We start from the raw sequence: 16,168 nt of genomic DNA on the forward strand, positions 1-16,168 counted from the left end.
TTAATACAAAGTGCCTAAAAAATGATTCATTTGTGTTTACTTGTTCCAGTTGCCATGTTACATACGTTAGGAATGGTAGATGTTAGGCCAGATACGTTGCAATAATTGACTTTGCCTAATGTTCGTTTGAAACTACTGTCTTGAATACCAAGACGTGAGTATTTTATACTAATGTGATTATAAAAGAAATACTTATCAGTTGAATTTTACTGTTATGGTTCAATATGTTCACTGTTATGTCTTACCAGTTAAAGCATTGATAATGACCAGATACATTACCGTTATTAAAACCATATTTGGGTCACTATTATTTCCAAAATTTGCTGATGACTTCATGTTTCATCATCGACATGATATTGAACTTTAATTTAATGGTAAAAACCATCACACTCTCAAGCAGTTAAGTGTGTCGCATTCATAGAGGAGTAGAACTTCACAATATCTGTAAAGTCACTTTTTTTCATTGAGAAAACAACAACCAATTCCTTGTAATTGCAAGCAAGGTAGCGGTCACTGTGGTTGTTCTTTCATACTGCAGTTTACAATTTTTCTGAAAATGAACATAATGAATGAATAGATGTACTAATTAGTCAATCAATACAATGTTCTATAAATACATAATGTAACGTATCTGGTTTTACCCTAAATGGAAGGGTCGACTTTGTTACATTGTATCTTTGGACATATCACACCTAGCATGCATTAAATTTAGCTCTGTAACCATTGAACCTTATTGATTAATTATGTTGAATAAAAATGAAGACATTCATAAGTTTCATCGTGGTCAATTACTCATGCATAATGTGCAACTTTAGGGGAGAATGAACCTAAAATCAGATCTTAGTTCTCGCTACCGCTAAACAAAGATCTGAGGACATCCCGTTACGGGTCACGTCAGAACGACCTTTCTCGAATTTTGACCGACCAGTGAAATGACTGACACTGTGGTTGTTCTTTCATACTGCAGTTTACAATTTTTCTGAAAATGAACATAACGAATGAATGGATGTACTAATTAGTCAATCAATACAATGTTCTATAAATACATAATGTAACGTATCTGGTTTTACCCTAAATGGAAGGGTCGACTTTGTTACATTGTATCTTTGGACATATCACACCTAGCATGCATTAAATTTAGCTCTGTAACCATTGCACCTTATTGATTAATTATGTTGAATAAAAATGAAGACATTCATAAGTTTCATCGTGGTCAATTACTCATGCATAATGTGCAACTTTAGGGGAGAATGAACCTAAAATCAGATCTTAGTTCTCGCTACCGCTAAACAAAGATCTGAGGACATCCCGTTACGGGTCACGTCAGAACGACCTTTCTCGAATTTTGACCGACCAGTGAAATGACTGACAAGAAATCGACATTAGCCAATCAGAAGGCAGCTTTCTCGAGCTTTACGACACTAGTTTCAAACTGGCGACTACGCTTCGAAACATATTTTGACGTATTCTTGATTAAAAAAATTAAAACTGATAAGAAGAACACTCTGGAATGGCTTATAGATGGCCTAGATTGTATGGATATAATCATAAAACCCGTAATTGTCGTTCGGAATACCCCGTGTCAAATATTTCGTGGTTGCATGATTAGAAAACACGTTCCGACTGTCACTTTCATGATCTGGTAAGCGACGCTCTAATTGGTCGGATGAAAGGTCGTTCTGACGCGACCCCTAATGGGATGTCCTCAGATCTTTGTTTGGCGGTAGCGAGAGTAGTAGATATTTAAGATGTATCCATCCACACATCTAAATTTGATGACGTCACAAGTGCACCTAGTAACCTCACGTGACTGATGACGTCACATAACCTTGACCTTGGGGTGGGGTGGGGTGGGGTGGGGTGGGGTGGGGTGGGGGGTTGGTGTTGTTGTCATGCGATCAATGACCTCGTATAACCTTGACCAATAACCTCGTATAACAGTTGTATCAACAAAGCGTTTCCGGACAGCTGAAAGGAAAAACACTTGTGTAAACACGAGATTGTTTTGAAAGGAAATACTTAAATCAACGAGGGCGTATTTGAAACGTGTGGTGGGGGAGGGATGTTGTCAACATCAATGCCTCATTAATATGCAAGATAACTCATTAATATGTAAATGTATAAGTGATGTATCAGGTTAATTGCATGAATACAGGGTCAACTGACCAGATGTAACCATGCAACTAATTACTCGAGCATTCCTTAACAAAGAACAATGGATAGTAATGAATATCCTTATATGGAAACTAAGGTCACCAATCCCTCATTAATATGCAAGATAACTGATTAATATGTTAATGTATAAGTGATGTATCAGGTTAATTGGATGAATACAGGGTCAACTGACCAGATGTAACCATGCAACTAATTACTCGAGCATTCCTTAACAAAGAACAATGGATAGTAATGAATATCCTTATATGGAAACTAAGGTCACCAATCCCTCATTAATAGGCAAGATAACTCATTAATATGTAAATGTATAAGTGATGTATCAGGTTAATTGGATGAATACAGGGTCAACTGACTAGATGTTACCATGCAACTAATTACTCGAGCATTCCTTAACAAAGAACAATGGATAGTAATGAATATCCTTATAAGAAAACTTGACATCGCGCGAGAAATGGAATGCTATTGCGACAGCATTTTGGCGACAGCATTTTGGCGCCTTTTTTTTAACCTTTTCTCCATGCGCATTCGGGGCTGCATCTGCTGAGATTATCAGCCCGGGAATAAGTGTATGATCTATGTCAATATGTGTTATAAAACTCAACGGTAGTGTTGAGTGACTGACATTTTCACTCTCACTTTGCTGACAGATAAGACGTCCGTTTTCAACATGAAGAGAGTTTCAGAGGATATAATTGGACCTACGGTCGCTTTCACAAAGCGTGGCAAGACCAAGTCGAGAAAAACATGTCGGAGAAAATCAATGGCATCAAAGGGGTCACCGAAGAGACTGGTTGCATCTAAGAAGAAAAAGATGACAACCAAGAAGGGGAAAATGACTATACTGAAAATACAACTCGTGTCGAATGTAAAGGCTGTTGTGAAACGAATCCGACCTGCCTTGAAGCATCGCATGGGTGAAGGGTATAAAGAATGGTTCAGACCCTCTCATCGGGCACTTGTATTTGATCACTATGGAGGTTACCACCTGTCCACACTGTGGCAAGAGTTTTACGCGAAAAGATAATCTAAAGAGACATCAGAAGCAGGTGCATAGTTCAACTCAAGACTCGCCTTCTCTTCTCCCTCCTCTGGATAAACACCTTACTCTTCCTCCTCCTCCTCCTCCTCCGGATAAACACCCTCCTCATCATCATCAGGAAATATCTCCTCGTTTGCTTTCATCTCGGGAGCACCAGCGTCACGGACGATACAAAGTTCCTTATACCCTCCAATAGCATCGTTGTTGGACCCAGTGGATGCAGAAAGTCGGTGTTTGTCTTCAACCTATTACGTCATGGATTCGTTCAACCCCTGCCCGACTGTATTGTCTGGTGTTATACTGTGTGGCAACCTCTTCAAGTACGGTTTGTTAAAGGAATACCTTACGATCTCAAAGATGAAAACTTCTTCGATGCCCGTAACCAGAACATGATGGTGTTGAATGACTTTTTGTCTGAAGCAAAGAATGACAATCGGATTTCCCGTCTGTTTACCCAAACCTCCCACCACAAAAATGTCATTATCTTTTTGCTATTGCAAAACCTCTTCCCGAGAGGTAAGGAATCTAGGGACATTGCTCTAAATTCTCATTATGTCACACTTTTCAATTCGCCAGTGGACAGACAGCAGGTGAAGTTATTCGCCAGAAGAATATTTCCTGAAGACATTGGTAAATTTATGACTCTTTATGAAAGGGCTGTTGAAACCCCTTACGGACACCTCACAGTGGATCTCAAACCCGGTACAAGTTAGAAGAATAGATTACATGTCAACGTCTTGACAACCAATGAAAATCAACCTGATCACAGTGCTTCCCAACAACAACAACAACAACAAGGGGTAAAAGATGTCTCTCTAGCATTAGACGTTCAGACAGGCCCTGACATTCGTGCTGATCACACTTCGACTTCCAAAGAAAGGTCTCTTAGCTTTGACGACGATGACGTTGAAACAGCATCCATCTCGAGTGACAACACAGGACCTTTTACCATGGCCACTGCGTGTACTGACTGCGGCGTATTGATAGACAATATGCACGATCTACAGCGACATATCAGATCGTGGTGTCCAGCAAACGACGACTTGAAATGCAAAAGAAAACGTCTCAGATACGAGAGTGACGACAACAGTGACGACAATTAGGAACGACTTCCTGAACAGAAAGGCGAAGGTCTCGCTGTCAAACGTCGTCGCAGGAAGCCGCCAAACACCGACGTGGATGCGGAGGAGCGGCAAAATGTTGGTTTACAACGCATCTGGAATCGCGTGAACAACATCAAGCACGACGGGATGAAACTCAAGAGGAAAAAGTACAGACAACAGGGTCGAACAGAAGAATGGATTGACAGAAAAATGAAACAGATGTGGGAAAGTGAATTGAACGACAGCCTCAATAGTGTCATAGAGTTCGCCCAATATTTTAGACAGGCGCCTCTATTTCAACCCATCCTAGACAGCCTGAGCGATATGGATCCTGGAACTGATCAATCTATTATCAAAAACAAGATCGCTCGTTTCACGAAAACTGTGATGAAAGACATTCTGACTCGTGTAGACATACCCGAAGCAGAAAGTGACACTGAATCTATCTCAGCTGCCGATGATGGTGATGACGAGCAGAGCGAGCAAGAATAAAAAACCTTGTTCTCATGTTACAACCCTTCAGTCGAGATTTTGTGTTACACGCAACAATGACACGGAAGAATCGGTCACCAAGTCGAGGCAAAGGAAGAAGTTTTGGACTTATCCATGTATTGAAAACACGACCTGTCATTACGTCAAAACAGATTTCTCTAAATGACAGCTTCCTGGCGTCAAAGAAACGCCTGGTCGTATACATCAGGAGACCGGTCAAGTTTGGACCTCCATCTATAAATGTCACAAAGTTGGTCGTCTCCATCAGGTGCATCCGAGTGGTGTATTTCATGTTGAGAATAAACGCTTTAAACTTTTCTAAAATCATTCAACCGTCAAGGTTATTAATTATTTTGAAAATCGTTGAAATCACTCGAACTCTACACTTGTAAAGACATACACCCTGTGCTGTTAATAAAAGCCTTATTATAGTTTATATTTTGTTGTTGTTTTAATTCATATTTCTATGATGTCATACATATGGTCAATATGCCTCTGGAAAGCAATTATCTCTGCAAGCCGATCACATGACAGTTTGCTTGTGTTTTTTTAGTGTCATACATTTACTAACACGAACTTGTCTGTCGTAAAACCGCACTGTTAACACTTCAATTCAACGAGAAACGTGAACCTACAGTGAGTGAGTGAGTGAGTGAGTGAGTGAGTATGGCTTTAAGCCGCTTTTAGCAATATTCCAGCAATATCACGGCGGGGGACACCACAAATGGGCTTCACACATTGTACCCATGTCGGGAATCGAACCTGGGTCTTCGGCGTGACGAGCGAACGCTTTAACCACTACGCTACCCGACCGCTACTCCGTACAGATTCACATCATAGATCCTTGGTATTGAATAAGTATCCCACCTCATTCGAGGTGCTCTGACGTCAGAACTTACAAAAAAAGAGCTATTTTCAACAAATTGTCACAGGATAGGTTTTCAATAGCCTTTTTAGGCAGAAATTTGATTGTTAAAACGAACAATTGTCCAGCTTGCCACTCAAGGGGTTAAACTTTTGGAACTATATTTAAATGAGAATCTTGCGTGCCTTGAGACTTTAGAAAATTGGAATCTTTGTAAAACTGTTTTGTGTTAAATATTATTGTTTAATCACGTTTGTATACATGCAACGAATAAATATTCTTGATATGAGTGTATTGTCATTTTTATTTATTTTAACATATACCAAAACCTGATACAAAACAGTCAATAAAGCTTGTGATATTCGCTGCAAGAGGTTGCGAGTTAAAGGTGATGAACACTGTGATGTGACATGGGGAAATAATAGATACCATATACAATAATTGGTATCAATAAACTTAAGAAATTTTGATTTGGTAAAATACAATGTATAACGCTTAAGATTGATTTTTTAAATTTTCCGACTCGCAGACGAACTCGCATTAGTTTTTTCCTTCAAAATCGAAATAGATGTATTTATTAAATCCCAAATAGTATGTACGGATGTTAATCAAGTGCTATTCGATAACTAAACTACGGAAAGATGCATATGAAAATCATGTACACGTTGCTGAGATGATCTCCTGACTTCTGAATACTTTTTGGAAGATATTAGACATAAACACAATTTATGAAAATTATTCTTATAACTGCAAATTAACACGAATATACTCTTATGCTGTAAGTAGGTCAAGGGTCATATGCATTCGGGCAGTGTTTGAAGTAAAATGCTCGAATTTCAACTCGTGAAATAGTCGTTCATTGGTTTCTCCTGTATTTACAAATACTCTGAATGAAGCATAATTGACACATACTTTGGAAGACATCCTCTCTCCGACTTTAATTCTCGTGCATAACACTGTATTCTCCCACCGAATATCATGTTTCCAACTTGATTTTGTTATAACGCACAGAGGCGAGGTTTCCAGCTAACACCCCTGAAATTAATGCTAGGCGTCTTATAGTGAGGGTAATAGCGAGTCGTACACAGGCGTGGGTTACAAGATTACAAGCAGTTTCGCAAATTGCTACTCACTTTTCGTGTAAACTGTATGATGAGATATGATTTTACTTGGTGTGCACAGGAAAAATATACTCCCCCTCCTTTTTTTATGTTTCTGTGACAACTACAGACACCCTCCAATGTAATAAGGACGTATTATTATATATTGGGTCAATGGGTCTGGTTTACAAATGCTAAAATCGAACTTGTTCTTTTTTTAAAAGTGCACAGTTAATAACAAGTTTGGTAATTGTAAGCCGAATTCATTGGCCCACTGACATAGTTTATCATGTTGTCGTAGCATTATGACGGCTTTGTGAAACAGCATCTAATTAAAACGGACACAAACACTATTCAAATTGCTTATTAGAGAGAGACCCGGCGCTTATAAAAGACTCGGCTCTCATTAGACACAGCATCCCGTGTGCGAAATACGCATCAGTCGGAAAGCGCACGTTAAATCTCCAAAGTAAGTAAGTAGACACAGCGGCCGGTAGCCAACCAGCATAGTACATGTACCTCTGCCACAGGCCAGCGCCATGTGACGATTCGTCACATCTTTCACAGTCTATTCAAGATATTGCATATGCTTTTCATCAGTTTCATGTTTGACAAGTCTGCACATTCTCATAAACAATTGTCAAAGCATGGTTACGGTTCATTAAGAAAGTAACCTCATACGTGAAAATCTACTTGTTTTTGCGTAGTTATCCTTTGTTTACATTGGTTGTACGGCTCCACGTGCTCTCATCGAAGCCCAACGGGGAGCTAGCGATACGGACACGGTTGTATCAAAGCCTCATTAACTAATGGCTACATTAAACCCTAATGATACATTAAATGCTTAATGCACCATTAGTTAATGGCATCATTAAAATCGGTTGTATCAAACGTTTATTAGCATATCATTATCTAATGATGCCTTAATGTAAGTGTCTTCATTAACCTGTCATTAAATTCGGTGTTTCCCCTAAATATTTCCCACAATTCCTTGACGTAAACACGTACGCGTTACTTCCGGTCGTCTGTCAAAATGGCATCGTATCCACCTAAATCTAGGAATAGAAACAAGATTTTCGACAGCTCCGAAATTCAGCTTATTGCCGAGTTGGTGGAGAAACACATCTCCATACTTAACAGTAAGTTGTGTAGCACCGTCACCCACGAAAGAAAGAAGGCTATTTGGGCAGAGATAACTTCCAAAGTTAACGCTCTCGGTGTTTGTCAGCGTACAACAAAAGAAATAGAAACAAAATGGACGAACATGCACCAGACGGCCAAAAGGGAATTCAGTAACAGACAGCTGGACATGAGGAAGACCGCGGGAGGGCCCTGTATTGCCACACTTTCCACGACGAGTGAAAAGATAGTGGACATTTACAAGGAATGTCCCAGTTTCACTGGACTCACGGGCATCGAATCGGACGATCTAGTGATGCAAATGGGTATGTCGCCTGCATTCAATAAAATATCGATACACAAACTGTTGTAAGTGTTAAAAAAGTACTTTACATGATACAACGAACAAGTAGCCTAATCAGCTGTTCATACACGTTGAACAAGGCTATGGGGAATCGGGTATTGCACATGATTTGATGATCATTAATCAAAATAAATGAAAAAAGAACATTTAACCAACCTTTTTGACAACACTTTCAATTAAATTGCCGCGTGTGATAAAATACACAGTGCATATTTACATTTGTAATGGTATTTCTCATCCGTTCTCCGACAGGCAGCCATTGTGGAAAGAGAAAGGGGGGGCAACTCTCATTACCCCTATTCCAAACCAAGAAGTTCATGTTGTGTCTTTCGATGTTAAGTTCAAATCTTGACATTCTTCGTCTCTAAATGCAAATTTTATGTGAAGCATTTATACTTTTCATGAGAGAATTTTCTTATGACAACGAAAATTGGTTGAAAAAATATGTCACATTATAGCAGTCATTTTTCTGAAGGTGGCTGCAGACATAAAATAGGCCGTGTCATCACACAAATATATCATACAATTCTAATGTATCATTTCCTTTGGTAATAAAACAAATGATAATAACCCTTGTGCCGTGCCTCTCCCGTTTTAACAGTGTAAAAATATTAATTATATTATTAACTGATGTTCAATAAGTGTGCAAAAAACTTTGTGTGTGCAGGTACGGAAGTCGCCGATGTAATTGGCTCTCCCTCGACTTTACACCTGTTAGCACAGGCTTTAGAAGAAAATGTTTGCGATGTCCCTACTCAGGAAGCGTCTGTGCCCAGTTGTTCCAGCACACAGATCTACCCAGAAGGAGAACTGTCTGTCGACGCATCTGCATTACATGACGACATTAGTACCATCGAAGACTATGTCCTGTTAATTAATACTGGAATCTTACTTCTTGCAGCAATGCTAACAAACATGTAGTACCAAGTCCTTTTCTCTACTCGCCCATCCCTTAGATTGAAACACTCATACTAATTTTGGCCTTTAACACACGCGTATATAGCGTAACATTCACTGTATATACACACGGAGACTCGCATGATCCAAAAACAATGTATTTTTTCAGGCCTTTGGTCCAGACTGGGGGGAAATCAAATCGTGTCACCAAGAGAAAGATCAAACAGGATGACATCACCAGACTGCAGTATGAGGTTTTGCTTGAGCAGAAAAAGAAAGTCATTCAACAAACCATTTACTTTGAACTCATGAACAAGAAGCTCCGATTGGAGTTGGATAGCTTGATGCACCATGAATGAAAACGACATCCTCATCTTTGAAATGTTACTAAGAGTTCATTAAAAAATACAATTAGTTTGATAGTGTGCTATACTGTGTTGTGTTGTATATTGTATAGCTTCAGTTGAACGAACGGGAGATAACTAACACTTCTAATAAATTGTTATCCATCTTCTACTTTATACTACATACAAGTAACCAAACAGTATCACTTCGGTAGATTGCTGGGTGCTCTTTACGTATGTAGCTGTCAATAACGATGAGTTGATGAGATAAGCCGATCAGTTAATACATGATTTCGACGAAATTTATGTAAACCATATTCAATAAAATTAATGTGATAGACTCATTGCTAAAGATACACAAAGAACCTTACATGCTCACCGTGAAGTCTTGGCGTTGTGCAACAAATTCAAACTCATTGTATCCGTGTAGCGTTTAGCTGTATTTTTTCTGAAGGGAAATGTGCACTGTGTACACTGGACAATATTTACGCAGTAATCTAAATTTTAGTTAAACAAAGCTGGGAAACTATATCCCTTTGATTCAACAGGAAAAGACAAAAGTGCACGCAAAAGATTTTGGTTAAATATTTGTAAGATTTATATTTGCACGCATTGGCAAATACATACTGCGAACACTGTCAACTTTTTTCTTCAGTGACAACAGATGGTATCTCTGCATTCTTCTGTATAGTTATGTCATAGTCCTAAAATCATTATAATTAACCCATAATTATAGTGGTCATATTTCAATATGTTTTGTAATTCTCTCAATATTTTATCTTACAGCTAGCTAAACCTAAATATATTTCTGTAGATAATGTTAGTCAGTTGCCATGCACGTAACTAACCGTCACAAACCAGTGACTCTGGATTATGTAACTCAGCCAGGTGGCCAGGCTAGGGTTATGCCCCAGGCTATAACATGCTGTGTTTGGCCGGACGCATCGTCATTTTAGTATCAGATAGGTGGAATATAAAGGATATTACGCGGTCAGTGCGCTCCGTAACTCTCGGATAATTGTAATTAATACGCCACGCATGTAGCAGATTTAGATCATAGTTTCAATATTAGGTAACTAATGCATTCTACAGAAGGCCTGAGTCCCTATTTATACGGAGTCCAGTGGCAGACACTTCACTCTGCCACGAATAAAGACTTCAAGGGACTCAGCAGCCTTCTCTCAGTTTTAAAGGTAAGATAACATTATTTTCTTGTTCAATTCTCCTTGCCTTTAACTTATATTATATCATGTGCAAGCAACTTTATATTTACCATGGTTTGTAATATTTAAGAATAAGTTATATGTCATTCGTTATACCGCAAAGAAACTTGAATGTTAAATTGTATGTGTGTGTTTATATAGATGTCAGTAGATTAGTTCACTTGTACAATAACTGTTGATATGCCAAGTGATAGATAAAGCCGTACATTACATAGCATGAGAAAGAGTACATTGTGGTAAATACCCACGGGTAATCTCACGTAAATACCGTCTCATACGAATATTGGCCATGCTAAGTCTATCATTTGGTTAAGCATTTACGGCATTGAAATTATACAATATGTTAAATACATTTGTATGTAAATACACGAGTAACGCTAGAATTCCGTAAATGTAAATGTTAACAGTTCCTGTATGAAATGTTGTAGCTAGTATAACATGAAATACCTCCCAGTCGCTTATTATTCACAATTCGTTTTTGTACCTTATTTATTAGAACAGTCCTGTTAAGAAAGTTTAAACCAGTCGCTATCAATTCATGTATGGTTGTCAATTATAAATTTAATGTAACAAGTCATTGACTACATCTATCTTGTAATGTAATATTGTTTAAATATCTCTCTCTATATATTAAATTTGACTCTGCCACGAATAAAGACTTCAAGGGACTCAGCAGCCTTCTCTCTGTTTTAAAGGTGATAGCCGAGTAATCAGCTCTACCAAGTTAATTCCCCCACTATCTTGGCCATTGTGACGTAGCAAACGGGACCACGCCCATACAAGGCAAAACGGCCCGAAACACAAGCTACGTCAGTTATATTAAAGCAGAGACAGTTTGATCATTTCAGTTAGTGAAATAGTGCCTTGTGATATAATCACGGATGCCCCGTCCATCTTCGGGACCTGTATATTGCCCTTCAATGTTACTGTCGTCCTCTCCATCAACATCCAGCATGGGTTCACGAAGAATTATCGCCAGATTATGCAACACAGCACAAGCACCTGTGAAATATACTATGATTGTTTAAAGGGTCTACAGTATTGTTATCATTCGATTCTTATGTTATATGAAGGAGTGTTTCCCACTGGTGTTAGCACTTATATATCGGTTATCTTCAAATTTATTTCATAGTTACAGTGTATATTATTATCTTAGTAAACTAACCAATGATGGTGCAAACTCTCTCTGGGCTCATCCTGATTTCACCGTGCAGAACATGGAAACGCCGTTTGAGCCACCCAAATGCTCTTTCTATGGTTGACCTTGTTCTTTTATGGGAAGAGTTGAATCGCTCTTGCTCGGGGCTAGATGGCTTTAGATACGGAGTCATCAAATACGGACGACATGCGTATCCACTGTCACCGAGAACAACGCCGTCTTGTAGAGTCGTATGGTGTGTTTCCAGGTGTTGCCGCACGTTACTCATCTTGAACACGTGGCTGTCATGCATACTGCCTGGCCATCTCGCCACTAAGTTAGTAAATTTACCTACAGAACGAGACAAATGTGGTCAGTGTTAATATAAGTCAATATTACCATCGAACTTGGTTCATAATGCAGCCACTGCAATATAGCTGAAACATTGCTTATCGCTGCGTTAAACAACAAATGCTGAAATCATATCATACTATAAAGATTTGTCTGATAGCTATTTCGTTTAACAACGTGAATGGTGTCAGGGTCGTAAACATATTGTCCTTGTGACTTTGAAGGGAGGACGTGTATGCTCCATGCACAGGTTTAACAGTGACATTTGATTTGTTATTAAAAAATATTTAACACACCTTGGCTGTCACACACTGCTTGAACGTTGATCGAATGGTAGCCTTTCCTATTGACAAAGGCAGGTTCGCTGTCTGATGGTGCCTGTATCCGTACATGTGTCCCATCGATACATCCGATGACTCCAGGAAATCGAGATATATTGTAGAATTCCTTTCTAATGTCGCCTATATCCCTCTCGGACGGCCAGGTAATAAACTTGGGCACAAGAGACGCAATGGCAAGGGAAACTTTCCTCACAACTCGTGAGGCTGTTGATTTGTCTATCCCTATTGTGTCGCCAGTGATTTGCAGGAAACTTCCACTTGCAAAGAAACGTAGGGCTACCAGAACCTGATAAAATGATTATAAAGAGGCTAATGATAGGTTTGACAAATTTTCAAATATTTCCATAATACTTATATCCACTTTGTTATTTATTTGGCTGCGTTTTCACTATTATGTCTCACTAAGTAAAGTGTTAATTATTGATATAAGATGTGCATGCTTTAATTAATTAAAAGGTTCTTTTGGCCGGAATCGAACACGCAAAACTGTTCTCTTCAGTGTGCACGACACATTTAGTTTAAGTCATTAGAGTAACTCCCCCTTATGAAATTGATCATGGCTGACAACGCCAAGTTGAAAACGTATCTTTCTGGAGTGAAGTGAAAGGGATCCATGAATTTACATTACTTTCAATTGTGAAATATATTTACAAGGTTGGTATCATTAGGCTACACATAAGACTTTACCAACACAGACCAGTGAGCTGACCCACGTAGAAGTGCGTTTCATTCATTGTAAAGATTGCCGCTATAAATTTGGCGCTATAATAATATGTTTATTTCAAACTAGCTGAGTTTCTAGTGACGACATTTACCTGTAGTTCAACACTAAGTGCGTGCGATCTTGCAAGATCGCAGATATATCCGATGCTTGCCTTCCCAAAACGGTAGCGTGCCCTTACTTCTTCATCGCTCATGGATTCGAGGTGTTGAGTTCGTTTTCTGAAAACACGGTCTTTCCTTGTGCGTCCTAAGCGTTCAAACAATATGTTCGCGGCCATGTTTGTTTTTAATGACACGCTAATGATGCCCCAGAACCTTCATTAAGTTAATGACGCGCTAATGACACCACGACGTCATTAAAACGTTAGTACAACTGGATTTACTGATGCATTAGTTAATGAAGGTTTAATGACACGTTAATGCATCATTAAAGTTTGATACAACCGGGTCACGGTCACTTTGGTGTATAAATATATATTGTCATGCAACTCACTGTCGCAGGTGCAGTAGCATATCTATATAATTATGCAAGACAATATGTAAAGCGCCTCCTCCCAAATACTTGCATTAGTCCGTTCTATACCTGTTCGCCCGATCCAAAATATTTGCAATTTCTATGTTACTGTTGACAGACGACACATTAGTCGCCATCTTGTCTTGACTATGTTACTGTCTATATAACCAGCAAAGGCGCTAAACCAGTTTACCGTAACGTCAAGGTGAAGGTTGTTTTGCCCAATACCGGTCGTTCCAGTCTGTCGCAGGAACGAACGGGAACCAGTCTAGAGCGATGGTCTGTTGTTAAGACCATTCCCCTTACCACTATTTAAAATAAGGATTTAATTACAGTTGTATTTGTAATGGTATTCTTTTCTAATGTTTGATGCTTTCAATAACTAAAATTATAAACAAAGATTATTGAATCAGATTTTAGTGACATAAATGTGTAAGAATTGCCTTGATGTAAGTTCACTAAACATATATGTTTGGTTCATATCAAACACTTGTTTGAAGGAAAGTATTATCTCAAAAGTCGTGTCGTACAATGAAAATAGACACGAGAAACGTTATTGTGTTTTTGTTCAAGTGGCTTAGCAACAGCATCGGATTATCCTACAATAGTCTAATAAACTTCTATAGTAATCACCAAAGATTTTGGGCCTACGTTTAGAATACAGTGCCACAAACTTTTCAAACACGTGATCATACCCTATGACGTAATTTGTAGTATTTTGTTGCCAGTCACACCGGCGAAACAATGCCTTGTGACGTCAGGGGTCATCGAGTGTGCATAAGCTCCTCCTAGTGATCTATCATCTCTACACGAAATGTCATTGAATACGCCAAGCGCTGTGGAGAGTTTTGAATATTTGTTTACAGCAAACCTCACCGCTTCCTACCAGAAAGCCGTACACGCATGCGCAAAATAACTATGCTAAAAATCATACCATACATGTATGTATTCTAAAAATAGTGTAGGCGTAAACCACCATGCGAAGTGTGTAATGTTGAGATTTAATTAAAGTAAAATGTTTCGATTTTGTTTCCTTTATATTCACGGGGTACAATCGTTGTTATTTAATTGTTATTTGAATTCCATCTGTCCGTTACTCACTGTTGATAAGTTGTGGATCCCGATAAGCTGCGGATAAGAGTAAATAAAATGCAGAACATGTATTTTGTTAGTTTATGTTTATGTGCACTTAGGGATGTTACTTTCACAATATGGTGATATAGAGGCGAAGTAATTTCAAGAAACTGAAGGTGTATTGATACATGAGTAGATATATAATACATATTAAGCTTTACCATGAATTTTATGTTCTGATATGGTTTCCATATCTTATAATAACAAAACCTATAATTGAATACTATTCGGTCGAGTTTTGACTTGAATTAGATGGGATTGCAATGCTATCTCATCTGTGATGATATAAAGGCAGCTAGAAATGCGTTACAGATTTTGCAATTTTCCATTAACAGTATCCGTATCAAAAATATTTCTTGATTTTGTAATCATTTGAACTGTATAAGAATTTTCTGGATCCAGTTGTTCAAACGATCATTAGCTTAATTAGAAATTAATGCAAATTTTATTTTCTCTTTATCTTGAAACTGCAACAATTCATTCAATTTAAACTTTTCATAGCAAAAAGACATCACTCAATCTAGATGTTAAAGTCGCACGTTTCGTTTCGTTTCCGGAGCATAACTCAGAAACCGTTCAATATTTTTTCATCAAACTTTGCAGGTCTGTCAGGTACATGCTGAACTGGTGCCTTTTGCTATTTAGAAATTTTAGAAATTTGTATTTTTTACGTTTCCATGGCAACAAGATGGACTTAGGTCAATTTCCATGACAAGTTCCACCTCGGTTAAAAAAGATTAGGGTTTGTTATAGATTAGGCTAATAATCGTTTGGACAACTCAACCCTGATACATAGGAAAATGTACTTAATATAACGAATAAAGTATTAAAATAAATTTTCTAAATAACTTTCTGAATTATGCGTCTTATTACTGCAGCAGCCTTTCCCCATCCTCATATCACGGTTTAACAGTGATCTCAAAGGCAAGTAATGCCGGAATATTCTAGAAAAGTGTCCTGAAAACGGCAAAAGTTGGCCTAATTGTCAATACATGTACTTCAATATTTTGTTAACAATGCGTGTTCTAGCTTTGAAGAGACAGAATCCGTAGCATATGAAAAAAACAAAACTCTATGACACTAGATACAACCAGATATACCTATTAGTAGAACCCTATCTGGTTCTACCTGGTGAGATATCACTATGGCACTAGATACGACCAGATATACCACTCAGCAGACCCCTATCTGGTCCTACCTGGTGAGATATCACTATGACACTAGATACAACCAGATATACCTCTCA

At 38.4% G+C, this 16,168-nt stretch overlaps 1 protein-coding gene across 4 annotated transcripts in view; it reads right to left on the reverse strand.

The window, feature by feature from the left end:
- The window catches only part of LOC124128662 (putative nuclease HARBI1), a 64,504-nt gene that overhangs the window by 19,022 nt on the left and 29,314 nt on the right, over positions 1–16,168 (reverse strand). The window contains exons 1-4 of one of the 4 annotated variants that reach the window (XR_007222216.1): positions 13,367–14,570; positions 12,507–12,837; positions 11,887–12,210; positions 8,475–11,723 (exon numbers count right to left, since the gene is read on the reverse strand). Coding sequence is in view for 3 of the 4 variants with exons in the window: in XM_046492091.2 (XP_046348047.1) it covers positions 11,566–11,723; positions 11,887–12,210; positions 12,507–12,837; positions 13,367–13,552 (999 nt within the window). In the remaining variant the exon portion in view is untranslated. Of the gene's footprint in view, positions 1–1,869; positions 11,724–11,886; positions 12,211–12,506; positions 12,838–13,366; positions 14,571–14,889; positions 14,917–16,168 lie in introns of those variants that run through there. The other 3 variants (XM_046492092.2, XM_046492091.2, XM_046492093.2) reach the window with 3 other exon arrangements.

Source organism: Haliotis rufescens, unplaced genomic scaffold (genome assembly GCF_023055435.1).
Source record: "Haliotis rufescens isolate VD_foot unplaced genomic scaffold, xgHalRufe1.0.p SCAF_2, whole genome shotgun sequence".
NCBI lineage: Eukaryota > Metazoa > Mollusca > Gastropoda > Lepetellida > Haliotidae > Haliotis > Haliotis rufescens.